Consider the following 27,497-nt stretch of genomic DNA (forward strand, 5'->3'; position numbering starts at 1 on the left):
TCCATCCATGTAGTTGCAAATGGCAAGATTTCATTCTTTTTGATTGCTGAGCAGTACTCTATTGTATATATATATATATATATATATATATATATATATATATATATATATATATACAATAGAGTACTGCTCAGCAATCAAAAAGAATGAAATCTTGCCATTTGCAACTACATGGATGGAACTAGAAGGTATTATGTTAATCGAAATGAGTCAGAGAAAGACAAATATCATATGACTTCACTCATGAGGACTTTAAGACCAGAACAGATGAACACAAGGGAAGGGAAGCAAAAATAATATAAAAACAGGGAGGGGGACAAAACATAAGAGACTTTTAAATATGGAGAACAAACAGTTACTGAGGGGGTTGTGGCAGGGGGGATGGGCTAAATGGGTAAGGGACATTAAGGAATCTACCCCTGAAATCACTGTTGCACTCTATGCTAAGTTGGATGTAAATTAAAAAAAGAAAAAGAAAAAGAAAAGAAAAGAAATCAATTTTCTTTCCAGGACAGTTCTTGGAAAACCTCAAGAATCTCTCGCTTTATATAATAAGCAGTATACATTCAAGAGTTGATATCTAAAATAATGAGTATGTTCATATAAACAAAGCTTCCTTATAAAATAGGATCTCACAGTGAAGGTGCCTTCAAAACATTTTGCCATCTACTGAAGGGTAATACATTGACTTGATTGATATATCTGAAATACTTGCTAAAAATGGAAGCATTCTCTATGCTTGGATTTAGAACAGGAAGTGCGGGGGCACCTGGGTGGCTCAGTTGGTTAAGCATCCGAGTTGGGCTCAGGTCACAAGCTCTTGGTTTGTGGATCTAAGCCCTGCATCGGGCTCTGTGCTGACAGCTCAGAGCCTGGAGCCTGCTTCGGATTCTGTGTCTCCCTCTCTTTCTGCCCCTTCATCGCTCACGCTCTGTCTCTCTCTCTCTCTCAAAAAAGAAAGAAAACAGAATATGTAGTGTAAATATGAATATGATAATTGGGGATGGTAAAGCAAAAATTAGCCCAAACCTCCAGATTTCCCCTATTTAAAAACAGTGTTTCCCAGTGAAGTTATGTATATGATTTTTTTAATTGCAGCACTATTTCTTAACAGCATAAGATTGAAAACGTGGCAAATGCCTGTCAATTGGAGAGCCGTTAAATGTTATGATACTTGCAGACAATGGACTAGATTGTAGGCATGAAAAATAAGCATCCCCTCTATATAGTAAGAAGAAAGAATCTTCAGAATAAATCAAATGAAAAACAACAGCAGCTCTAGTATGTTATTATTTGTGAAAGAAAAAAAAAAAGGAAGAGCATGAGAAAGAAGTGGTTGCTTCCAGGAAGGGGACCAGGGAGGTTGGGCACCAGGGGTAGGAGGGATCATTTTAACTAGGTAGCCTTTCATACCCATAAAAATTTATTAAAATAAATTAATAAAAGCTTTTTAAAAGGCTAAAATAATGCTGCTCATCACTATATACAATGTGATTACTCAGATCACATGGTATGTCATCAACTAGAGAAATCTGTTTGTTACCCTGGGATTTGGAAGTGTTTAGACCAGGCTGAGAACTCCCATATTGTTTCATTTTTTTCACAGGGGAAATGAATGTTCTGGTTTTAGGCCGATAGACAAATACACACATTTGTAAGCCCTCAAAGGCCTCTTCAGCAGTTCACAATGTCCTGCAATTTTATATAAAATGGGCAGTACCTATTGGAATTCCGGGGCTTTTTGTGTTCATTGTTGCTGGTGGAAACAAATGGCCCAGGGCGGGTTTTTGTGTTTAATCACCCACTCCCCCAAGAGCCATTAGATATGCAAATGAAATCCTCCCAATATTCAGTGACTGAGGACTCCTCCCCATCCCACCTCCCCCCCCCTTTTATTTTGAATCATTAAAGCAACATGACTTGATCTGGGGAAGCATCAGGAACTTCAGTGGTGCCAGCTGTAATTTTGTCTTCCAGGATTAATGGAAGTTGCCACCATCATCTCTATGGCAAGGGTGTTAAAGTAAGCAAGCATGAATCCCTGCAGACCAGAACTAGGTGAAGACATCGGACTCAGAACTGAATGCAAGCCGGGGACAGATCCATGCTTAACTACCCTAATGGGCATCCTGTCCCTAATCAGGTCAGGTGAGCCACAGTTCCCATTTAGTCAAATGAGCAGCAGAGCATAGCTACCCCTCTGCTGACAAGCTGTTTTTGTTTTAATCTCTACACCCAATGTGGGGCTTGAACTCACAACCTTGAGATCAAGCGTCCCATGTTCTACCCACTGAGCCAGCCAGGCTTCCCACCTGCTGGCAGGTTTTCTATCCTTGAAATGTGGGAGATTGAAACCCAAACATTCAATAACCCTTTAGTCTCCAACAAAGCTTCCCGGAGGGTTGGAGTCCCATTCAGCCTAGCCTTTCCCCACAAACTTTTTAAATAGAAAAGAATTTTGTTTTTAAAAATAACAGTCGGAAGATGTAGGGTTCTCAGGTGATGGTGGGAACTCAGGGACACTAACGACATTTGTTGACTTCAAAACCAGCCTTGGCAGAAGCCCGCTGGGCCAGAATGACAGACACTACTGAGTCCGGGAGTCTGGGCCTGTAGGAGAGGGGCGCGTTGCTCGGGACGCGCCTGCACCTGCCGGAAGTGGCTCGCTGGCGGCAGCCTCACTCGGCCTCCTGCTTCTCCTCTGGGATCTCCTTCTTCTCCTCGGGGATCTCCTTCTCCTCGGGGATCTCCTTCTCCTCGGGGATCTCCTTCTTCTCCTCCGGGATCTCCTTCTTCTCCTCCGAGATCTCCTTCTCCTCCGGGATCTCCTCCTCTTCGGGGATCTCCTTCTCCTCCGGGATCTCCACCAACAGGATCTGTTCACCGGGATCTGGGCCTGGGCTCATGCGGATCTGCACCGAGTGCTCCTCCGGCCCAGCCGCCCCTTCCCTGCCTTCCTCCGGCCTCTCAGGGGAGGCTGGTGGCGGAGAGCTGCGGGCTGGGGGCTCTGGCGGTGCTGGCTGGTCTGGGGCGGCGGATCCCGCCTCTCCCGCAGTGTCTTGCGAGCTCTTGGCCTGAAACCGGAAAGGGTGACTGGTGAGGCAAAGAACATCGGACATTTCTTGGAGGGGTCTTAGAGGGGTCTTGCACACCTCCCTGTTCCCCTTCCTCATACCCCCAAGGAGGAGAATGGCAGAGCACTCAGGGGTTCAATATAATGGATGAGAAGTGGGGGGATGGAAGGCATCAGGATTATTTGGTAGACACAGAGTATATTATGGTGAAGTTTAGGAATTAAAAAGTCCTGGAGGGACTTAGCGGAAGGTCTTGGGGATATTTTGGGTCTCTGTTGATGGGCAGGGCTAGAAGCCAGAGTGGAGCTGCAGGTTCAAGCCTGCCCCTGAGCCATTGAGGGAGGAGAGGCTGAGACCAAGAAGGAGAACCACCAAGCCTTTGCAAAGCTGAGCCGGTGGCCCTGTCCACTTACCAGTGGCCCTGTCCACTGTCCAGTTACCAGGGCTGGGTGCTCCTGGGTGAATGAGACAAATTCTAAGCAAACAAGGTAAAAGGCTGAGATGGCAGAAGTAGCTGTGGGCTGTCCCCCTTTCTGGAAGCTCTCAAAGGTTGAGACCTCTCCTCCCCCGGGAGAAGAATGGGCAGGATACCACTGGCATTAGGCTGGGCTCAGCCCCCATACTTGGGGACTTGGTGGGTACTTCCAACCCCAGCCTTTGCGGTTCCTATGGACACTGGCCATGGTCTGTGTATCAGTAAAAACCCAAGCCTTCATGGATATTCGTGACCCCACCTGCCCTGTCTGACCCATCTCTGCATGAAAATAAATGGGAGAGAATGGCCCCCAGAAAAGGGGGCCTGAATGGTCCACAGCTGTGCAAGACCCACATGTGAATTAAAGTGAAGGCGGTCAGCATGCTCGTGAGGAACAGAGACGTCTGAAGTTTGCTCAAGTCATAGGGTGTTGAAGGAAGGGAAGTGGGGTAGGGAACCCCACTCCAAGAACCCAAGGCAGCTCTGGGGACAAACCACTCCCTCTGTCTCAGTGTTCCTGCATGTTTTGGTACACCTGTTCCACCTTCCCCTATCTTCCCTAAACTCTGACAACACTCTTCCAGGGCAAGATGGTGCCCTGATGGGGCTTCCTGAAGCATCCTGCTGTGAATGGATCCAGAAGAATCGTGGGAAGGTTGGTCAAGTGCTTCGCCATGTTCAAAATACCTTATAAAAGATATCCAAGGGGGACCTGGGTGGCTCAGTCAGTTAAGCATCCGACTTCAGCTCTGCTCATGATCTCATGGTTTGTGGGTTCGAGCCCTGCATCAGGGTCCATGCTGACAGCTTGGAGTCTGCTTCAGATCCCCTGTCCCCCTCTCCCTCTGCCCCTCTCCCACTCATGCTTTCTCTCTCTTTCTCTCTCAAAAATAAACAAATATTAAAAAAAAAAAAAAGACATCCAAGGTATCCTCCTTCATCTATACAATGCCATGTGGCAACCATGAGTAATCTGCATCTCAGAAAGCTTGAGGAACTTCCCCGGATCACAGACCTGGTGGTGACAGAGCTAGTATTTAGACCCGTATCTTTGGATTATTATTTAAGAGCTCCTTGCACTCTGCCATTCTACCCTGATTGTTCTAAAACTGACTTTTATTAGAATTCTCATGTAAATTTAATTCACATCTCCAAGCTGCCTGGGTAAAGAGCTAATATTCAGTAGCAATAAGCCCCATTTCAGATAAAGCCTTTCACTGTACTGAGAAGAGCCTTGGAGCTCACGTCTGCTCAGTCCCACGCAGCAGCCGGCACTAAGGACCCCAACTTGCTGGTTCGACCTTGACTCTGACAGTTTGTGAGCCAGGCAATCATATCTGTCCTCAGTCTGAGGCCCTGGGTGGCTGTATCTTGAGAAGATACTGGAACCCCAGGGAGCTTTGATGTCAACTCCCAGACTCCAGATATCAAATGATCTCTGGACAGGTCCCGCAGACTCTGACACCAGCCTGGATTGAGAATAAGTTCACTAGGCTTGTTTCCTGCCGCGCCCCCCTGCCCCCCTCCCAAGATTTATTTATTTTTGAGAAAGAGAACGCAAGTGGGGGAGGGGCAAAGAGGGAGGGGAAACAGAAGATCCAAAGCAGGCTCTGCGCTGACAGCAGTGAGTCCGATGCGGGGCTGGAACCCACGAACTGCGAGATCATTACCTGAGCTGAAGTCAGACGCTTAACCGACTGAGCCACCCAGGTGCCCCCTTTGAATTCTGTCATGTGGACTGCAGTCCCCTCCCTGCCACGGAGCTGCTACCTAACCACGGCCTCCTTCCCAACAGCCTCCCTAAAGGACAGTCATGAATAGTCATAATTAGTGCAATCATTCTAATTGGCATTTTTGGCATTAGTCACAGAAAAGAGTCCCAGAACTAATTTTAAAATTCCCTTCAGATTTCCGAGGACTGGGGCGGGGAGGACAGTTGGCACTGTGCCTGCTGCAGAGTTTTTTCTCTTCAAATCTTTTCAAGTGTCACAGACACAAATATAAAATATGAGGACATCACTGCCATCTGGGGAAGGACATTCCCTGCCCACACCCACTGCTCCTACCTCTGCAAGTGCAGGAGGACTTCCCGTAGGAGGGTTGCCCCCCTCAGCCCAGGCAGGGGAGCCTGGTCTCTCCACACCACCACAGTCGGTGGCTGGGGAAGTGGCACGCGATCCGATTCTGTCCAGTGACAGTGAGCCCTGGGACTTTTGCTGGAATCATGGGGAAAGAGGAACTTTCTGTTGGGAGTTGCTAAACCAGAAGGATGTAACCCTAGTGCCCTTGTGATGGGACGCCGTCCCTGAGGAAAGCAGGAATGACAGAATGGCAAAACCAGTCCCCTGGGCATCGTCTGAACTCCTGGATCCAGCCTTGCCTGAACTGCCCAGCTACCTGACCCCCATCAATTCCCTGTTTTTTTAAGCTAACGTGAGCTGGCACCGTGACTTGCATTTCTGTCACTTGCAACCAAATGAGTCCTGACTGATGTGAAGAAGGGGGAGAGATTTCCCCGCTCTCTGAGGCACCCTGGCCCTCTCTCTGGCACGAGGCTGAAATGGACAGGGAGGCTGGGGAACCAACGGCGTTACCTGTTCCAGCAACTGCTGCTGCCTCGCTGCTGCCTCCAGCGCAGCCAGTTCCTTGAGCCGGGCCCTCAGGTGGGCAAGCTTGCCGGCTTTTGCCCCCTTGGCGCCCATCTTTCCTGCCATGGCCAGGGCGGCGTTGAACAGCTTGGGGGTGCCTGCCCGGGGAGGAAGGATGAACACGCTCTTCTCCTTGGGCTTGTTGTTATTTCTTAGCATGCGCCTGAAAGAAAGCAGCGCCCGTGAACATCACAAGCATGCTCTGGGAGAAAAGAAAGCATCATTCACGTAGAATCCACTGGGGTTGTGGTGTGGCGGCGGTGGTTTTGGCTGGCGAACTGTGAGTAAGCATGGCGCGAAGTGCTTTATGCGTCGCATCTCAGTCAGTGATGGGAGCAACCGGGACGACGTGGGTTTATTGTCTGTACCTTATAGAGGAGGAATGCAGGCTCAGAGGGGTCAAGAACTTTTCTGAGGTCACACGGGAAATACTGAATGATGCTATAACATATGGACTCAGAAATAGGATGCTCCGCTGAAAAAAGACCCAAAGCCTTTCCCTTCTCTTCCTTTTGCTTCGCTGTCATTTTGCCATCCTCACCATCACCTCTGTCAACACTTACTGAGTGTCTGTATGTGTCAGGTGCTATGCTCAGTCCTTTACAGACCCTCTTCAGTGGCCCCTGAGATCCCCCTCCCTGGTGTTCCCTCCCCTTGAGGGGTGAGTGGGACATGTGACTTGCTTTCAACCAGCAGAATACAGCAAGGGTGATCAGACACCACCTTTGTGAATATGTCACATGGGACTGTGATCTCTGTCTTACAAGGAGACTCTCCCTCACTGGCTTTGATGAAGCAAGTGGCCATGTTGGGGGAGGCCCACGTGGCAAGAACCAAGGGCAGCTTCCGGCCAACAATTAGCTGGGAACTGAGACCCCCAGTCCTACAACCACAAGACACTGAAGTCGGCTCACAAGCATGTGACCTTGGAAGCAGGTCCTTCCCCAGGGGACATTTGAGATGGGACTCAGCTCTGGCCCGCACCTTGATTACAGCCTTGCAGCAGACCCACCACAGCCACCCCAGACTTCTGACCCACGGAAACTCTGAGGTAATCAATACGTGTGGTTTTAAAAGTTACGTAATATCATTACGTAACAACAGATAACTGATACACATTCTGTCATTTAAATCTCACAGAATCCTCACAGGTAGGCCCTATTTTTCTCCCTCATTTCAAATAAAGATATGCAAGGCCAGAGGGGTAAGTAATTTTCCCAAGGTCACACAGTGAGGAAATCACAGGGGCAGAATTAAAACCCAGATTTAAATGCAGTTTGCCACCCTGCTCTCTAAATAAGGAGACAATCTTCCATCGAACAGAGCCCCAGCCTTTGATAAGGAATATTTCATGCTACAGATATGTGATGAGTGGTTTGGCTCAAGAACAAATGAATTGTGTCTGCAGTCTAGTGGGCCTAGACTCCTAATTGGCAAATTCATTCACCAGGGCTCCAGCAAAACTTGTTTGTTTAAAAATGAGGCCATTACTGGCTGCTTATCTAATCAGAGGCAATGGATTTAAATTGTGCATATTGATATTAATTGCCCAAGACTTGCATTTTCCGGCTGGGACTCCCCCAGGAGAACACAAACATGATAATTCATCAGCGGCCTCTCCATGCCTGGCACTGTCACCTGTGTCATTTAGTCCATAACTCACAGCATGACAGTCTGTGGGAAGGCTCGGCGTGGTACAAAAATGACACAATAGAACTATCTATGGGACTTTTTCTGATTGCTAAGGGGCTGTCTCTCTTTTGAGACACTGAGCTGGCTTCTGGGACATTGCCAGATTAAGGAAATTCAGCCTCATTTTCCGATGACGCATTTTCCTATAAGTAGGATCGCACATTCATCCCTGGAGAAAGTAGTATGCATGAGACCTTTTTGCCCTATTTCTTGGAGTGGCCAAGCCAGAGAGCTGAGCACTTCACTTATTCGGGGCCTCCGGTCCTCCATCTGTAAAGCAGGTAGTTTAGACAGAATCCCACACGTGGCTGTCACCAACTCAGACATCCCCAGACTCTGTGGCTCTCAGATCGTGTCTTTTCCTTTGATGGGCAGAGCTCCCACATGATCCCCTGCCTCTGTCCTCAAGCTTGCCTTTCCAGAGAACCACCTCTCTGATGAATCATGCCACAGCTCTGGTCCCAGGGCCTCTGTGCTGCAAGGCCCGTCAGCAACTCCTTTCTCTGGCTGCTCCCCACCCCGGGCCAGCACCTCAGCCCCTCGGCCTCCTCCAGTGCCAGGCACAGGCTCACCACACGTGGTCAGGAGCCTCTGCGGGATGCTAGTTGATTTGCCACACCCTCACCTAACCTAGCCAAAGAAATGGGTGGCTTTCTTGGGCCTTGCTCCTCTTGCGGGGGGAAGAAGGCAGGGTAGGGGGACCTGGAGCCCGCTCTCCGACATAAACAGTCGATTCTCACTATTCCTGGTAGTGTCGCTCTGTAGAGCCCCTGCAAACACCGAATTAGTGAACACCGAGTCATTGTTTGTGGGGCAAACACAGGCTTAGGTTTCTGCGAGCCTCTCATGACAACATTTTCATCAACTAATCAATATTTGTGTGTGTTTCTGTTTACAGACATCTTATGTAATACACAGTTGATTCATTACCATTGAACTCACGACGAACATCTCTGAAAGTCATGCCTCAACGAAGCTTGTCTAACCCACGTGTTTCCTCTGTAAGGCCCATCCCAGCCCTCTTGCCCTTGGGAACACAGACAGCACCTCAGCTACTACACTTAGGGGCCATTTTAAATAGCAAAATCACCAATAAGGATCACAAAAATGTGAAAAAGGTGGCACTAAACAGACCACAAAAGGACGCTTGCTTCCAAGTGTTCAGACGCTTACGAGCTGAAACAATAAAGCAGAGCGTCACCTTGTTCAACTTCTGCCCAGGACGTGCACTTCGGGCAACTCAAAGTTTTCACTGCTCTGCACACGTCCACGGAATACTGGGAATGCCCGTGAGTGCTGATTTCGGGGTTACAAATAAATTTTAGTGAGTAGGCGAATTGCAAACACAGAATCGCAAATACGCGACTAATGAGGATTGGCTATATTTCCCTGTTCCTCGGGAGAGCAGGAGGAAATGGGCAAATTTTGTGGGAGAAGTTCAGACAGACCGGCCTTTGGAAGGGCCCAGTGGCTTCCCTAAGAGCAAACAGGGAAGCTGGGTTACAGGGCGGCCTCCTTCCTCAGGGGACCCCAGCATCCTGCATGTATTATGGGCCAACATCAACACAGCCTCCATTCACCTGGGGGTGCCGAAAGGGTTTTCTTAAAACTTAAGTCATGTCAAATCATTTGTCTGTGTAAAACCCCACACAGCTGCCATCTCCCTCAGAATAAAACCCAAAGCCACTGCAAGGCGTCACCTGAGAGGCCCTACCCAAGCTCATCCCCTTGACTTCTCCCATCCCATATCAAGCTACTCTTATTTTCTTGCTGGTCCACGCACACACTGAGCTTGCTCCTCCGCAGAGCCTTTGCACATGCTGTTCCATCTGGCTGGAATGCTCTTCCCTGCAAGCAGTCCTGCTCATGCTTTTATTCTGTGCAGGTCCCGGCTGAAATACCACTTTCCTCAGAATGGTTTTTCCTGGCCAACTTATCTCAAGTAACTCCCTCCATCACTTCTGTCTCCTCGATGTGGTTTGTGTCCCCTCACAGCCCTGTGCCCAGCTGGGGATATCACATAACCATTCATTTCTCCATTGTTGGTCTCCCCTATTAGAATTCAAGCTTTATTTGGTCCCTGCTGTGTCCCCAGGGCCTAGAACTATGTACTCAATACATTATTGTGTGCTGTGAACGGAGGCAGTTTATTTATGGTGTCATTTCATAGAATGAGGTAGAAAATAGGAATATATGATAAAAGGCAGGGGAGGCAAAACCAGATATATAGATTTGAAAAGGCTTTATCCAATGAGAAAATTATAGAGAGGATTTAATGGATAAAGAGGAACCATTATTAATGTTCACTGAGCTCTCCCACATGCCAGGTACCTTGCTGGAGACATTCATACACACTATTTTATTTAATCTTCCCAACAACACAGTAGAGGGGATTACCCTTATTTTATAGAACTGCAGAAAACTGAGACCAGAGAAGTTGAGTAACTTCTCTAAAACCACACATCCAGTACCTCACAAGGACAGGGTTGGAGCCCTGTAACTTCCCAAGCCTGTTGTGGATTTTCTACCACACCCTGCTGCCTCCATCACTCAACTCAAAACCTGATCTGAAGGGTTTGAAAACAAACAAACAAAAAAAACTGCTTTTCTAAAAACTTACCTATTCTTCAACAGTACAAAACACAGATACATGAGGTGGTTCGCTGCAGCACTGTTGAGAATTGCAAAATATTGGAAATGGCCTAAACGCCCATTCATAGAAATGGTCTGCAAGCATCAGAGGAATGCAGATGGGTCTATGGCCTGATAGAGAAGGCTTCTCAGGATTTGTTGTCATGTGAAAAAAAGCAAAGTGCAAAAGAAAGTCTACAGTATGCTACCTTTTGTGTGAGACAGAAAAGAAAATAAAATATTCACCCATCTGCCCATTTCTGCAGAAGGAAACACATTGAGGAAGCAGCAGAAACTAATGAGCCTGGGTTTGTATAGGGGCAACCGGTTGGGGGGTAGCTGGGACAGTCTCCGGGCATCCCATTTTGTTGCATTATGACTTTGGGTGCCATGTTAGACATATTCAAAACAACAAAAAATCAACAAGGATTGGGGGTGAGAGGAATCATAAAAAGTGGGATGCAAACCTGGGTGTATTTCACATGAACAGAACACCCACACTAAAGGGAGAAAAAAGAAATGAATCCGAATAACTCTCAACACAACACTTACATCGTAGACACTCAGGCTAAAGACCAAAGGAAATGTACCAAATGTTGAATTCTGCTGAGAAGGCTTCTCCCCAGCCCCCACCCCAGTGGTATGGGAGAGCAATTTTGAAACTGCTTTCTCTATATGGTAGGACTGAACAAAGGAGTTAATGTAATGAGGGTAAAGAGAGCTAAATTTCTCAGGGTTGGAGAAGAAATTTACCAAATATGGGAAAGGAACAGATTAGAAGGATTTCCATGGTGTTGGACTGAAATCGTTAGGTACAGACACAGATACAGACAGCAAAATAGATATTGATATATACACATATATAGATACACTTATTTTTTTAATGTTTACTGTTTTATTTTTGAGAGAGAGAGAGAGAGAGAGAGAGAGAGAGAGAGAGAGAACACAAGTGGGGGAGGGGCAGAGAGAGAGAGAGAGGGAAAGAGAGAATCCTAGCAGGCTCCACACTGACAGCAGCAAGACTGATGCGGGACTCGAACTCATGAACCATGAGATCATGACCTGAGCTGAAGTCGGACACTCAACTGACTGAGCCACCCAGGTGCTCCTACACTTATTTATGTATATTTGCATGTGGGTGTATTTCCCAGCTCTGCCCACTTCAGAGCCTAGTAGCACCCCAGTAGCAATGAGCACATGGAGTGCTCAAATGTTGGTTTCTAAAAACCATTTCCACCTACAAGGAATCAAATGGCCATTTCCAGGGATGTGGCAGGGAAAGTACAAGATGACCCCAGAGCATCTTATTGTGGCTCTTAGCAAGAAAGTGCTAAAACGTGTTGGGGACGTTACAAAGAGTCACAAGAGCAAGCCTGAAGAGGCGCCTGCTGGCCAAATTTAGTGCAATTTGACACCAAAACAATGACTGTAACATGATATTTATGGAACAAAACAAATCCATATTGATATAGATAAATGAATAAACCAATAAATGGGAAGGAAGAGAAAGCTCTTCCTTAAAGTAGAATGCTCACTAATAAACGTAGAAGGCACAATACGTAGGAGTCAGAAAATTACCATTTGGCAACCACTGCGGCAATCACTGATTTAGCAAGAACCCTCAATGGGCACTGGAAGTAGCAAGTGAAGGCTTGATGGGGAACAGGAGGTCCAGAGAGCCTCAGAGTGACTCCGCACTAATTACTTATCAATTTCAAAGAGAAAAATGTTAACTTTAGAGTCCAGAAGGCTTAATTAACCAAGTGATGGAAAGGAAAATCATCAATAATACTGGGAGAAACCAGCATCTCATGCCTCTCGATATGCTGCACTAAGAAGAATACAACATCCCCTTTTTTTTTTTTTTAAAGTAAGCTCGGGGCGGGGCGCCTGGGTGGCTCGGTCGGTTGGGCATCCGACTTCAACTCAGGTCACGATCTCGCGGTCCGTGAGTTTGAGCCCCGCGTTGGGCTCTGGGCTGATGGCTCAGAGCCTGGAGCCTGCTTCCGATTCTGTGTCTCCCTCTCTCTCTGCCCCTCCCCCGTTCATGCTCTGTCTCTCTCTGTCTCAAAAATAAATAAATGTTAAAAAAAAAATTAAAAAAAAAAAAAATAAATAAATAAAATAAAGTAAGCTTGGGGTGCCTGGGTGGCTCAGTCGGTTGGGCATGCGACTTCGGCTCAGGTCATGATCTCGCAGTTCGTGAGTTCAAGCCCTGCATCAGGCTCTGTGCTGACAGCTCAGAGCCTGGAGCCTGTTTCAGATTCTGTGTCTCCCTCTCTCTCTGACCCTCCCCCGTTCATGCTCTGTCTCTCTCTGTCTCAAAAATAAATAAACGTAAAAAAAAATTAAAAAAAATAATAAAGTAAGTTCTATAACCAACATGAGGCTTGAACAACAACCAGAGACACATCCTCTACCGACCCAGCCAGCCAGGAGCCCCCACAACATCACTTTTGAGTAATTTCTGCCCTAATGCAGAACCTGAAGGTAATCATGAGAAAATATCAGAACATCAGCTGAATCTAAATGAAGAGACATTCTACAAAATAACTGGCCTGTCCTCTTCGAAGTCACTAAAGATGGAAAAAGGCTGAGGAATGAACCCATATCGAAGGAGACTGCAGATACGAGGCAGTGTAATGAACAGGTGGTCCTCCACTGGATTCAGGAATAGAAAAGAAGATAGGAAAGGCCGTAAAAGGCACGACTGGGACAATTAATCAAATTTGAAGATGGATTAGGGATGAGATAATAGCATCGTTTCAATACTGAATTTCCTGATTTTGATAAAGGTACAACGGTTATATAAGCGAAAGTTTTAGTCTTTACAAAATGCACACTGAAGTGTATACGGACTTCTTAAAATAAAACTAATGTACCTGGCCTTCTTCCGGAGTAACTTCTGAGACTCAGGATAATGCACCAAAATTTCATTCAGGTCCTTCTTATCCAGAATGAAGAGGTTGGTGAACCCGTGGGCGACCACATTGGCGGTGCGACGATTCCCGCCACCAACAGCCAGCAAGCTGGGGCAGAAAAGGGAGGGAGGTGAGATGTGGCAGGCTGTGGCTGTGATCCCACTAAAGTGCTCCTCTCTACCTCTTGCCTGGAGCATGGTGGCGGCCCCACACGGCAGAGAGCCGGGGCCGACCCTGCATATGTCAGCATCCACAGCCCTTGAGGACGAAGTCCCACCCGCTGGCCACCCGCCCCTCCAGCTGGGGCCCACGTCTCCTCATTTCACCCCAGCGTCCCTCTGACCTTATTTCTCCAAACACAGATCCAGCCTTCAGCGTCACCAGCACGGCCTTCCCATCAGGGCCACCCAAGACTTGCACCTCTCCTGCCTGGATGATGTACATCTCTCGGCCTATCTCCCCCTGAAACAGAGAAAGGGTGAGCCCCTCTGTCCTTTCCCAAAATGACCATAAAGGCAGCAGGGCTGGGCCCAGAGGCTGGTGGCACAGCACAGAGGAATGTGAGCCGGCATCCAGCCCCACCACCAACTTGGTCGCTTCCCCTCTGGGGCCTCAGTCTCCCCATCTGTGGACTGGGGAGAGTGGCCACCCCGAACCTACCTGACAGGGTTATATGGGGAGTTAGTGGTGTGATGTAAAGCAAAATTCAGGGTAAGCTAGGAGGTGCAGGTGCAATGCATTCTGCAAACTCCCATTGATACACTCCAGTGGAGGGCCCAGAGGCATGGAAAGTCCACCAGTGGTTCATACAATAAGCTGATACCTGTGCCGAGCACATACCACTTCAGGAGCTTGGTAAGCATTGGCTGATTGAAATAGGAATGAGAACAACATCAGTCATGTTGTCTGGCCCTTGTACAACGTTCGTCTGTGCAAGGCACTCTTCTAAGTGTTATATGTGTCTGAGCCTGCTTAATCCCCAACAGCTCTGGGATACGAACTCTTTGCCTGAGGGCACAAAGCTAGGCCAGGGGAGAGCAGGGATTTGAACCCAGGAGGTCTGGTTCCAGACTTTATGGTTGTTGTGGGTTAAACTGTGTCCCTCCCAAACTCACTTGGTGAAGTCCTAACCCCAGTTGCTCAGAATATGACCTTCTTTGGAAAGAGGGTCATTGCAGATATAATTAGTTAAATTAAGATGAGGCCGAACTGGAGTTGGGTGAGCCCCTCACCCAACATGACTGGTGTTCTTATAGAGGGGACATTTGGACAGAGACAGGCATACAGAGAAGACAACATGAAGTGACCCAGGAAGGGGAGAGCCATCTATAAGCCAAGGAGAGAGGAGCAGATCCTTTCCTCACAACCTTGAGAAGGAACCAATCCCTACCGACACCTTGATCTTGGACTTCCAGCCTCCAGGATGGTGACACAATACATTTCTGTTGTTTAAGCCACTCACTCTCTGGTCCTTTGTTACAGAAGCTGTAGCAAACTATTTCAATGGTCTTAATCCCAAATTAAAACAAATGATGAATGAATAGCTTGCTTTGGATTGCCATCAGAAACCCCGTCTGTTATGCACCTTCTGATCCTCATGCCCCCTACAGACCCCTACTTCCTGCGGGTCACACCTGAAAGGACAGAGATCAAGGGCAGGTAAATCGATTACACTTCTGATTCATTTGACAAACATTTCCTGGACATCTCACACGTGCATGAGCTTCTTAACAAATGGGAAGTTTCATTTCCCTGTTTCTGTGTTCAATTTGACACGGACTGAAGGGTCTAAAGAGCTCACCCTCACCTAACTAACCAGCCCTGTTTGGGGGGGCGGTGAGGGGGGGCTGCCCCAGGGGTGTCTCAGAGAGATCCTCGCGGAGCAAAACTGGACAGCAGAGGGTGCCATTCGCACTTGCTCATAAGGGCTCACTTCCACCTGCCGACTCCAACCACCTGGCTGACGCTTCCTCATTTGCAGTAGATTCTACATTACCCTCAAGGATAATAACAGCAGCAATGGTACCTCCTCTGTGCCAGCACGGTGCCAAACTCTGTAGGCACAACTTACTCAATTTGCACAACCATCCCATGAGGCGGTACCCTCAACATCCCTACTTTACCCATGAGAAGAGAGAGAGTCAGAGAGGGGAAGCCAGTGCCCCAAGACTGCACAGCTAGGAAGCAGCTCCAGCATCAGACAAATCACTCTATTGCTCCCAAACCCCTTGGCCTCTAGGGCTGCCTTTCTAAATTCTCAACCAGCTGTAACACTGTTTCCCCATTTCCCTGGGCTCTCTGCTTCCAGAAACTTCACTGCTGCACAGCATACAACTTGGAGATGGGGGCCTTCTTGGGCTGGTTTCCTGAGTCTTACAGGGGTTGCTTGGGCTTTTTTTTTCACCCCTGTACACACATTGTCTTGACAGCTTGGGAACAAGAGGACTCAAACCTGAGTTCCTGTCCTTCCACCTTAACCACTCACTCACCAGGTGACCTTGGTCTCACCTCGAAGAATGGAAGCAGAAGCCCTAGACATGTGGAGCCCTGGGTTCAAATCCAAACGTTTTCCAGGATCAGAGGGGTGGTTTAAGGAGTGAAGGGAGCCTGGTATGGGGCAGTGGGGAGGGGTGGGGCCTGTGGCATCAGGAGGGAGGGCAATGTCCCCTGAAGGGGACTCTTGCTATTTGGGAAAGTAGGGCTCAGTGCTAACAGATTTTTTTCTGTTTTCAGCCAGAAATCTGACTTTCTATGCAAAGCTTCAAATTAAAAAAAAATGTTTTAATGTTTATTTATTTTTGAGAGAGAGAGAGAGAGAGAGACAGAGACAGAGTGCTAGTGGGGGAGGGGCAGAGAGAGAGAGGGAGACACAGAATCCGAAGCAGGCTCCAGGCTCTGAGCTGTCAACACAGAGCCTGATGCAGGGCCTGAACCCACGAACTGTGAGATCATGACCAGAGCTGAAGTTGGATGCTCATAAAACTGAGCCACCCAGGCACCCCAAAACCTTCAAGTTTTTAAAGGTTGGGGACTATTTCAACATTTTTTTAGGATTAGGAAAAAAAACCCACAAAACAACGAATGGGCTGGCTGCTATGCAAAGGCCATCAGTTTGCAACCTCTGACCTATCCCAGCCCTTCTGCTGCCCCATTTTTCTGAAAGGAAGACCAAGACCCTGGGAGCAGTTTCATCTACACAGTCAAGGACCTACTTCTCGTTAGGTTGGTCACTTTCCTTTTCTGGAAAGTGGGGTTCCTCGTCCTGATTCCCCTGGTCCTGTGTCAAAAGGAGCAAAGCCTGAGGCCCACCTGAGTTCAATGCCAAACAACCCAGGAGCCCTGGGGTCAGCTCACTGGTGCTATAGTCCCTGTCCCTCCCCAGCAATTCTGCTCTCCCTGGGCTTGCAAACCCCCTGGGCCCTCAGAGGCACCCCCTTCAGCACAGCTCCTAGCAGGGAGATGCGCTGTAAACCCCAGACTGCCTTGCAGCTGCCTCGGGCCACTCACCTTCTTGCACACATAGTCATTGGGCAGGTAGACGACAGAACGAAGCCTCTTCAGCATGTCAAAGATCAACTGTCGGTCACAGCCCTGTCCCCAGGAGGAAGGGGAAAGAATGCCCGTTTAGAGGAGGGTGGGGGCTTGGGGCTTCCCAGAACCCTGGGGATGAGGGCGCTAGGTGGGCCATACCTGGAAGAGAGCCACTTTACTGACAATGTTATAGTTCACATCGATGGCGAGGTCTAACCGCATCTTGTCCGGAAGCTGCACCATCAGTTCTGACTCATCTGCAAAGGAGACCCTGGCAATGGTCAGAGACACATCCAGGCCTCTACCCCCCACTCCCCCCACATGGGACCCCAGCCACACCATTCCTCTGCTATCTAGAACCACTCTATACTGGGAGAGTACCCTCTCTGGGCTTTTTGGATGCTATTCCCTCTGCAGGAAACACCCCCGTAGTTAACTTCCACTCCTCCTTCAGAACCCAGTACTCCCCCAAAGCCTTCTCTTGAGATTCCCCCACCCGCTATTATGTTAGCAGTCTCTGTGCTGCAGCGCTGATCACACTCTTTATTGCAATGGTTTGTTAATACTAGTCTGTCCTCCTCATGCTCTAAGAATGTTAGCAAGAACTAAAGTATTTCAAACACTGTTTTACAGAGCTTTACAGAGATGGTTTTATTAAATCTCCCAGCAACACAAGAGGTGCCCACTACTATAACCCCCACCTTACAGAAAGGGAGGTTCAGGAGGGCAGTGGCTTGCTCGCAGCCCAGGGGGATGGAATCAGATCCCACACAGGCCGTGGGGCTCCAAGGCCAGTCCCAGGAGAGCAGGGGCCCTGTCTATTTTTCCCCATGATGGGTCTGCAGTGCTCAGTGGGGAGCCTGGCACAGAATGAATGTCGGTACTGGGGACAAGAAAGGCACAACCTGACCCCAATCCCGATTCCCTTCTATTCCACCACAATTATTTATGGGCTCAAGAGCTGATCTGTATGACCCTGGGCAGGTCCGAGCCCTCTCTGGTCCTTAATGTGCGCCCTTGTGAAAGGGGGCAATGATTCAGATGTCACAAGTCCATCACTGGCACAGACGAGGCCATGCATGTGAATGTGCCTTGTGTAGAGTGAGTACAGTAGCAACGGGCGCTAATGAAGATTCTACACTCACAGATTTGACAACACCTTCAGCTCAGGAGAGCTTGGAGTTGAGGTGTAGCTTCTTCAAGGCCAGAGGGAAGCCCATGGAAGCAGTGGGGGGCTCCTTAATTAGCTGAGAGAGTTGAGGGGGCTCTAAGGCACACAGTCAGTGGCCCACAGGCTTGTCAGAGGGCTCCAAAATGATGTCTACGCTCTGAAAACAAAATTACTAGCTCCCAAAGATAAAAAAGAAACTGGAAAAAACATAATTGTAAATAAATCAACATACAAATAGCATATGCAAATTTTAAGAAGGGTTCCGTTTAGAATTCACAAAAACTTCACTACATTTGAAAACAACGTACGGGTTAAGGTTCTCCCACTTTGCAAGAATTCCTGGGCACACCCCAGTTCTTCTGACAAGAAGGCAGAAACAGTGGTGAATGAAATGCATGGTTGTAGCCAAATAATTTCAGAAGGAAAGCATAACATCAAAAAGTTGACAAACAATATATGTGTAGGCGTGTATATGGAAAGAGAAAGCGAGAGGGGGTCTTCCTTCTCTCCTGACTTCAACTGTACTTCCATCTCTGATGGGGATGTATTTCAAGGCAGGTGAAGTGAGGGGGCAGGGCATCCAGAAGACACGGCTCTCAAGTCTTCAGGGCTCTCTCAACGGCCCAGCCTGGGGCACCTCACAGGCCTCCCTAGGCCCCTCTCACTTAAGTAAGTGTTCAGGACCTCAGGGACACAGGGTCAAAGGTTGGGACCAAAAAGGCAGGGCCCCGGGAGGAGGTGACCAGGGGGTAGCTGCCTGGCAGCCGGGGCACTGGTCTTACCCAGCATGCCTTGGGACTGCCAGGTGTATTCGTACCAGGTCTTGACACGGTTCTGTACGGACCTGGGGATCTTGTAGAAGTTCATGTACTTCACTGTGCTGTCCATGCAGCTGCGGTAGTAGGTCTGCCCTGCAGTGGCGGCCCCCACCACGTCTCTCATCTAGGTCCGGGGAGGAAAAGTCAAGGATCAGAGTGGGGCTCTGGGGACATGTGTCATGAGCATGTTTACTCTACACTGACCAGGGGTGCTCGAGGAAGGGGGATCAGGAGACAGGGAGATCCATGTCTACACACAGAGACAGGGGACTGTCTGACAAGGGAAACTCCACCTCCAGGGTGGACACGGGACGTGAGGGCCCCTGGGGCCCCACCAGGAGGAGATGCCTCGCTGGGCTGGGCTGATTCTGGTATGACATGGCCCCTTGGTGCCAGAGGCCATTTTGAACTTACTGGAGGAAATAACTCAGTGTACTGCCCTGCAGGGCAGGGCCCCTAGAGGCAATTTTGAGGCCGGCTGATTGCGGCCCCATGTGCTGATTAGAACATGAGATGCACCCCCAGCATAATAGATACTCTCAAGGTTTCTCTCCAAGGGAACAGCCCAAATCCCCAGGCTTTGCAGAAAGCCATTCGGCCCAGCTCTCCAAAGACACCCCAAAGGGACTGACATTTCAAATGGAAGCAACGGCAGAGAAGAATCGGACCCAGACCTCTGCACCATCCTCTTCACCCGGCAGGCCCCAGGGCTCCAGCCTCCTGACTCGAGGTCCTGTGCTCTTTCAAAAGAGCTTAGTTCAAAAGAAATGGCCACAGATGGTGACATCTGTGGCAGCAGTGGGAAGGAGACAGGCCCCGCAGGCAGGTGCGTGGCAAGCCAGACCAGGGACCCAGGTACCTGTCCGATCATCACGGAGAAAGCAAAGACGCCGGTGAAATAGTTCAGCCCCTGGAAGATAATTTCGAAGAGTGTCTTGGGGTCAGGCAGCCCACCAATGGTGATGAGGGTCTTCACAGCCCAGTAGTAACAGCGAACGTAGCTGGAGAGAGAAGAAGAAGGGGACTGCGGTCAGCAAAGGCCCCACCGTGCTGAGCCTGGGTGTCCTGCTCTGACAGATGTGCATTGTGCAAAAAAGGAAACCTTTTACACCTTCTAAGTGCAAGGAAAACACCTGCACATGCATAGAGCGCTCTGCACTTTCTGGAGTGTGTTCACAGATGCTGTCTTGCTGGGTCGTGGCTCTGCCCCAACCCTGAAGGGGCATGTTATCACCCCCCATTTACGGATGTGGGAACTGAGGCTCTGGGAGACTGCTCAAAACACTTGGCAGGAGGATAGACCAGGGTCTTCTGACTCCTGATGCCTGGGCTCCCTCAGTATTCTTTCAATTTCCACCAACTTCCCTTGGCCATCCCACCATGTTGGTTCATGGAAAGCAAGAGCAACATCAGACTTGGAAGATACCTTGAGGGCTATCTTTTCTGACCCTCTCCCTTGCCCATCCATTTTCCAGACAGGGAAACCGAGGCCCCAGAAGGGAAAGGAAACACTCAGGGTCACCAGCTGGCAAGGTCTGGAGCTGGAATCAGAACTCAGGTTGCCATCTGTTTCTCTGAGCTGTCACCCCACTGTTGGTAATCACTCTACACAGGCACATGATCCAGGGAAGGGAGGTATGGGTGATGGGGTCCCACTTGGTGGTAAAAGGAATAGGAGATGCCCCAAGCTGATCTCATTATCACAAAGAAATAAGAGTCCCTCATATACCTGTTCACGCCTTCAGGCTATGCCTTCCCAGGGGTCAGCAATGGGTGAGGTCAACAGAGCTTAAAGACAGGGCGATCCCAGCTGGCTTTCCTGTCTTCCTACCAGGGCATCCAGAGCCTGCCCTGGCTCCCGCGTCCTGACACACGCACACTTTCAAGGTCCCTGCACAGCTCCACAATCAAGAACATGATCCGGCTAGCAGATAATCCAGCCTGAGGATGGCCCCAAATGGGTCCTCCCCTGAGCTCCATTCACCAGCTAATTATGCAGAGTCATAGTTAGAACACGTTCCCTGGAGCTGGACTGGCCCAGCTCGAACCCAGCTCTGCCACTTCCTAGCTGCGTGATGCGGACGAATTACTCAGTCTCAGCAAGCCTCAGCTTCTTTCTCCTAAAATGGGCATGATAGCAGTGAAACATCCTTCACAGGGTGATCGTGAGGACGAAATGAGGTGCTAGAACTGACAGGCTGTCAGTACACGTCAGCGGCCACAGCCTTCACTGTTACTGGTGCCGGCCACATGCCGGCAGTGGGGAACAGGCTCGTCTGTGTCCTCAAGAAGCTCACCCCCTGGTGGGGGCAGGCAAGAAATCGTGCAATGAGCACAGGGAGGGGGAAGCAGAGGTTGTTGGGAAGTTGAGGGGGGTGCTCTGCCTCTGACTACTAGCTACAAGGTCTGGGGCAGGGCTCTGGGCAGCCCTGCTCCTCACCACGCCCCCCTCCCGGTACACAGAGATCCCAGGACAACACAGGCCTCCCCTGTTAAGTCCCCCATCATACTGGTCCCAGCCACCAGAGGGCGCAGCCATAAGCACAGACACAGCTGACCTCTGGCTGGGAGCTGGGGACGGGGGGAGGGCGGGGGGCTGCCAGGCCACCCGACAGAAAGGCAACATGAGCAACGTCCCCAGAGCTTTCCCCACACTCTTTCTGATTGGAGGAATCTTCTGTTGGCCTGGCACTTCTGAGGCCTCCCTGAAGTCCTTGTGTCCTGTGGGGACCCCTACATGCTCCAGGCCAGGCAGAAGCAGAGCAGGATAAAGGACCCAGCTCTGTGGGAACTTGGGTCCTCAAGCCCCTGGCTCACAGCAGACACTCAACAAATGGTCACTATTTTGAAAGTGATTATTACCCATGATATTGGACTTCTGGAGGAATCCTTTACCATTTGTGGTTTTGTGGCACATATTAGGGGTTCCCTGTAGGATTTCATTTGGAGAAGAGTAGTGTGGCCAAAACAGTGCGCCCCTTCCAAGGTCCCTGCAGAAGGGAGTCCCAGACAGCTGTCCCCTGCCCTCCCCCTCCCTGCTTGCCATTCCATCCTGGGCCTGCCCATGATGGGCCTGCCAGGCCTGCTCCTGGGACTTAGGTTTAAGCTTGTTGGGGCACAAACCCCTTTGATGGATAGATATGGAAAGCTAGCAATCTTCTCCTTAGGGAAGCCAGCAAGTTCTCAAAACTGGGCTCCAATTTCCAGGGTTGGGAGTGGGACCTCCTTATATCTCTGGATCCCAGGTTGGGAACCCCTTTCCTGGTATGCCAGCTTCCCCATAAGAATGAGTGTAGCCAGGAGGTGGTCACTGACTCCCATCCAGGCACGAGCTGGACGTGTTACACACATGAGTTTATTATTCCTCACGAGAAATCTGAATACAAGACTATCCTCATGTTGTAGAGGAGAAACTGAGTCTCTGAAAAAGGAAGGGCCTCGGCCAAGGTCACTGAGCTAATTTCAATGAACAGCTTCTATTCTTCCTACCCTGGCCTCCTGTCCCTAAAAGCCTGTGCCCTGGATCTCCAGGCTCACTCCCCTGGTCAGGACCTCGCGTGCTTCTGGTTTCCTTCCCACACTGCCCTCCCTTCTCTCGATCACAGAAACCCTTTGTCTGGGCCTTTTGTTGCTCCCCCTAACTGGCTCCTCTGCTCCTGTCCTCTATGTCTGTCCCCACCTCCGCCAAAACCAGTAGAGTCCCCTTTCTGAGATCCCCCAGGGTCTTGTCATCCCCCTGCTTAAAAGGTTTTGAGGCAAGAGGTGAGAGGGTAACTGGGCTAGCTTTCCATATCCATCCGACCTTTGAAAATGTGGCAGGGGCGCCTGGGTGGCTCACTCCGTTAAGCGTCCAACTCTTGACTTCAGCTCAGGTCATATCTCACCATTTGTGAGTTCGAGCCCCACATCAGGCTCTGTGCTGGCAGTGTGGAGCCTGCTTGGGATTCTCTGTTTCCCTCTTTCTCTCTCTCTCTCTGTCTCTGTCTCTCTCTCTGTCTCTGTCTCTCTCTCTCTCTCTCTGTCTCTCTGCACCTCCCTGTCCCCAAAATAAAAAAAAAAATTTTTTAAGCATTAAAAAAATGTGGCAGCATATGAGAACTCCCTGTACTTTCCCATCGGCTCTTCAGTAAACCTAGAATTGCTCTAAAAACATAGTGTACTAATTAAAATAATAATAATTTTTTTAATCTTAAAAATGTTCATATCCTTGGCCCTGCCATCTCCCCTTAGGAATTCAGTGTGAGGAAACAATCAGGCCAGAGGACAAAGATTCATATACAAAGATGCACACTGCGATATCACGTGTCAGACAGAAGAAATGGAAACACCTTCCACGCCCAATGATGATGGAATGGTTGAGGGGATGCTGGCCTCTCTGTCCAGCGGGGCAGTGGGGGGCGGGTGTAGACAGTGGCTTGAAAACAATTCAGTGATGGGCAAATATGCATGATATAATGCATATCCCTGTGGGCTACATACTTTTCCACATTTTCACATTTCTAAAATTAGGATGTATCTTACAATATGTGTACATTTATTGTAATATTTCTTTTTTTCCAAAAGGCTGTGTTGACTCAATATTGTATCATATAATTAACTGAATCTTAGAATCAAAGAAATATAGTAAAGTATGTTCCTGATCTTTCTTTCTTTTTAAGTAGGCTTCATGCCCACATGGAGCCCAACATGGGGCTTGAACCCACAGACTTGAGACTAAGACCAGAGCTGAGATCAAGAGTCAGACACTTAACCGAATGAGCCACCCAGGCGCTCCCTGATCTTTCTTTTATAGTCAGAATAAAGATATATGAAACAAGGAACAGCAAAAAAGAACTCTCTACTGGTTCTCCATTGCCTAGAACCACACCATCCAATAAAAATATGATGCGACCCACACAAATGTAATTTAAAATTTTCTAGTTGCTACTTTTTTGCTAAGTAAAAAGAAACAGGTGAAATTAATTTCAGTAATGTTTTTTAGTCAACCCAAAATATCAAAATCAATATTTGACACATAACCAGTATTTTAGACATTAGCAATAAGGCAGTTGACTTTTTCTTCATGTCCTCCGAACCTGCGTGTAATTCACATCTGTCACACCGCGTTTCAAGTAGTTGGTGGCCCCATGTGGCTAGTGGCCACAGTATTGTACCATCTTCTCTACCACACAAGATGGCTCCCAGTGCCCTGATGCCACCATTCTGCACCTCCACACCTTTCTATGGGCCGCTCCCTTCCCCAGGGGTTCTCTGTCCCTTCTCTCCACCTACCGAGGCCAAAATCAAACTTAACTTTTTGTAATTGACTGTCCCATGCCACCTTCTCCACACCTCTCCAGCACCGGGCAGATGGTACGCCAGTGTAGACTGTCGCCACGCTGCCGGGGTTAAAATCCCAGCTCTTGAACTTATGAAGTCACTGTGTGACCTTGGGAGATCATTTCACGTCTGTTACCTCATCTGTGAAACAGAGATGATGACGGTACCTACCTCGTGTCCTGGAAGATTACTGGAAGGATTAAGTGAATTGCTAGGTTAAGTACTTCAAACAGTACCTAGTAAGTGTTGTCTGTTCTAAGTGCTTGTCGCTATTATTAGTAGCAGTACCGTTGCCATCATCATTATTTGAGCACGTCCCACAATGTAAGGCAGCTCTCTGGATTGGCAGGAAGGTTCGCCTTGTGTGCCAGCTTCTGCACGGCTGGTGATTAGCCAGGAAGCAATGTTGAGAAGTGTGCTCTGGCCTCCTTCCCACTTGGATGTGACCATGGGGTAGAAGGGTAGACGCACATGTGAAGTGAATTTGCCAACCCTACTACACTTTGGGAGGCTGAAAGGATCTTTCTAGCAAGCCTTGTTCACATCTGTGCTCGCCTCTGCCCGGCCCGTGGCAGGTGCTCAGGAAATGTTAGCTCAGTGAGGACACGGAGACGTGGTCCTCAAGCTTTATCATGTCAATGGTGGCTTGGGAGCAAGGTGGCCTCAGTAACATGGTGGCGATGGGACTCCCTTCCGGGACTCTTAGGACTGTGAATTACAGCCCAGGAAGAAGACTGTGGCTCACCCGTTTCCCACGCCATCGTAAACCCAGTGAGTGGAGCCGATGCCCTGATAGGCTGACGCCCAGTAATACAGACATGAGTTCAAATGCAGACTGTAGAGCAGGTAAGCCGTGGTCCTGATCACCCTGTGAAAGAAGGAAAAGCATGAACACAGTGGCAGGAAGGGCGGCCATGACACCTCACCCCAAGGGTAGGACTGCTGGGAACAAGTCCACCTTCACCTCCCCCAACGCCCACCTCAGACATCACCCTGTTGGAGCTTCACAGCCCTGCCCCGCTGCCTGACAGGATGAACATCTGGCTGCGGGGACCCAGCCAGTGGCCGGACTGCACCAAGCGGATGCTCTTTTGAGACTGCGCCAGCTAAGGCCGGTGGTGTGTGAACAGCCAGCTGTCAAGGCCGGGGGCTGGAATGACCCCGAATTCCATGTGCAGACAGTTCTGGGGGAGTGAAGGACCAGACGGGGATGTACCGTTGGAGAGGGGCAGAGAAGGGACAGATGTGTGCAGAGAAGTGCCACTCCGTGAGCAATGTGGGGAAGCTTTGTCCCTGAGCGTGGCCTGGCTGGTCTTGTGCCCCGTTCTCAGACATCCAAGAGGTGGCCACCATTCCCCCATGTTTGAGCTAGATTTCAGGGCTCAGTTCCCTGAGCTGAGACCAAAATGAGGCCCGGCTCCCTGGAAACACGGGTGAGCCATGCATCTGAACCTACGTGTGCCCTCCTCACAATTGGGGGAAACGGGACATTCCTGGTTCTCTAAAAAAAAAACAAACAAACATCCCTTCAGAGAAGGGCCAGGAAAAGGCCTGGCTTCCGGTAGTGCTGGGGCCTGCACGGCTAGGGGGGCTTGAAAGGAGAAGAAATGTGGGTAGAGAATGCCTAGCTCTATAGTTGCTGCAAATGGCCTGTGTCGTGTGTGTGTGTGTGTGTGTGTGTGTGTGTGTGTGTGTGTGTGTAGGGCATCTCACCTGTAAATGTAGGCTTTGCTGAGGATGGATTCCAGGCGGCTGTTAAACTCGAAGAAGGCCATGTACTGGGAAGAAGGCAAAACATCAGGACAGCCCGTGTGTGGGGGTGGCCCTCTACTCTCCTGCTCTGTTCCCCAGAACAGAGGGCTGTCTCTGCAGCGCCCCCCGGAGGAGGGCAGAGAGTGTGCATTCAAAACCAGGGGTCCTCAGCCCTTTGAGGGGTGGGGGCGAAGAACTCCATGTACCAGTTTGCTGGAAACAATAGCCCCTCTTCCCCTAGAAATCACACCCAGTCATGCTCTCACAGTCTGCATGGGGGTCAGGGGACTCCCAGACTTCTGAAGCCTGCCATGAAGTTTTTAGGGATACACGCATCTCAGGTTAAGGACCCTGTTTTCAACATTTACCTATAAAGGAAGACATTTTATAAAGAAACAGCATCTCTAACGCCCTGACTTAGATCCTTCAAAGACTTGTTTATAACAATAAAAGTGTAATAGTAACTGCTCTTCTTTACTGAGCACCTTCGACGACTGCACTTTATATGCATCACCTTTTTTACTTATTGGTATGTGTTGTCGTTCTCCTTTTACAGAGAGGAAGTTGGTACTTAGAGAAGTTGAGCCACCGGGCCAAAGCACACAGCTGCTGGGTGACAGTCAGGATTTGAACCCAGATCATACTCAAAGCCGCAAGCTCCCTCCCTTACGCTACACTGCACACATGTTGTTTGACATTGGAAAATGGCAGTGAGGGAAATTCCCTGAGGGATGTGCCGGTCATCCTCCGGGTGGTCATTCCAGTGTCCCTCCGGAGTCTGCACTGGATGCAGGGGGCTGTGGGCTTGGATCTCTCTCCCTTTAGGCTCAGACTTTTGTCCGGAGTCGTGGTAAACATCAGGCAGCTCGTGTGAGTGACGCACGCTCACAACCACCGTGCGAACCCAGGGATGGATCCCGCTGCCACATGTGGAGGGAAACTTGGCTTGTGGATCCAGCCTTCCTTGCTCTGGTGTCGAGCTCTAAAGCAACCTGCCTCTGCAGCCCCAGGGGGCTGGCATGTGTCAGCGAGGACTGGTGCCACTTCCACTTTCCTCCTGCCTCTTGGCAGCCAGGAAGCTCAGTAGCGGCATCCGTGCTCGATCCCAGCAAGATGTGCTTCCTTTTCATCAGAGGACTTGCACGCTTCCTATTTTCCTCTGCCCTGTTTCTCCAAGTCATTGAGGTCATTGTGTTTGCCTCTTCTGTAAATTCCCTCATTACTGTTTTGGGGAAGAGGCCATAGTATCACGTGAGGAGAGAGCTGAATTTAATGGGTCTGCCAGGAAAACCCATCTGGGGATCCCAAGTGCTCTGGCTGTCTATCCCGGTCACATTAAAGGACAGCGACCAGGTCTCTACTTTACGTTGTGTCACCTTCACTGGGACACAGGGCGCTTTGCCCCAGTGGCGGGAGGGACGGCTGTAATGACCCTGAGCAACAACCAAGGAAACAGGTATAGGGC

At 49.4% G+C, this 27,497-nt stretch overlaps 1 protein-coding gene across 8 annotated transcripts in view; it reads right to left on the reverse strand.

The window, feature by feature from the left end:
- Positions 1-1,066: 1,066 nt before the first annotated feature.
- CNGB1 (cyclic nucleotide gated channel subunit beta 1) overlaps positions 1,067-27,497 on the reverse strand; it is a 77,839-nt gene continuing 51,408 nt past the window's right edge. For 6 of the 8 annotated variants that reach the window (XM_040498150.1, XM_040498151.1, XM_040498153.1 and 3 more), the window contains 11 exons: positions 25,994-26,058; positions 25,026-25,148; positions 19,821-19,962; positions 18,926-19,085; positions 17,132-17,229; positions 16,949-17,032; positions 13,785-13,903; positions 13,403-13,549; positions 6,144-6,360; positions 3,488-3,529; positions 1,067-3,074 (listed from right to left, as the gene is read on the reverse strand). In XM_040498150.1, coding sequence (XP_040354084.1) covers positions 2,679-3,074; positions 3,488-3,529; positions 6,144-6,360; positions 13,403-13,549; positions 13,785-13,903; positions 16,949-17,032; positions 17,132-17,229; positions 18,926-19,085; positions 19,821-19,962; positions 25,026-25,148; positions 25,994-26,058 — 1,593 coding nt within the window. In that variant the 3' untranslated portion in view covers positions 1,067-2,678. The remainder of the gene's footprint in view (positions 3,075-3,487; positions 3,530-6,143; positions 6,361-13,402; positions 13,550-13,784; positions 13,904-16,948; positions 17,033-17,131; positions 17,230-18,925; positions 19,086-19,820; positions 19,963-25,025; positions 25,149-25,993; positions 26,059-27,497) is intronic. The other 2 variants (XM_040498155.1, XM_040498154.1) reach the window with 1 other exon arrangement.

Source organism: Herpailurus yagouaroundi, unplaced genomic scaffold (assembly GCF_014898765.1).
Source record: "Herpailurus yagouaroundi ecotype Mexico unplaced genomic scaffold, PumYag 190, whole genome shotgun sequence".
In the NCBI taxonomy this organism is placed as follows: Eukaryota; Metazoa; Chordata; class Mammalia; order Carnivora; family Felidae; genus Herpailurus; species Herpailurus yagouaroundi.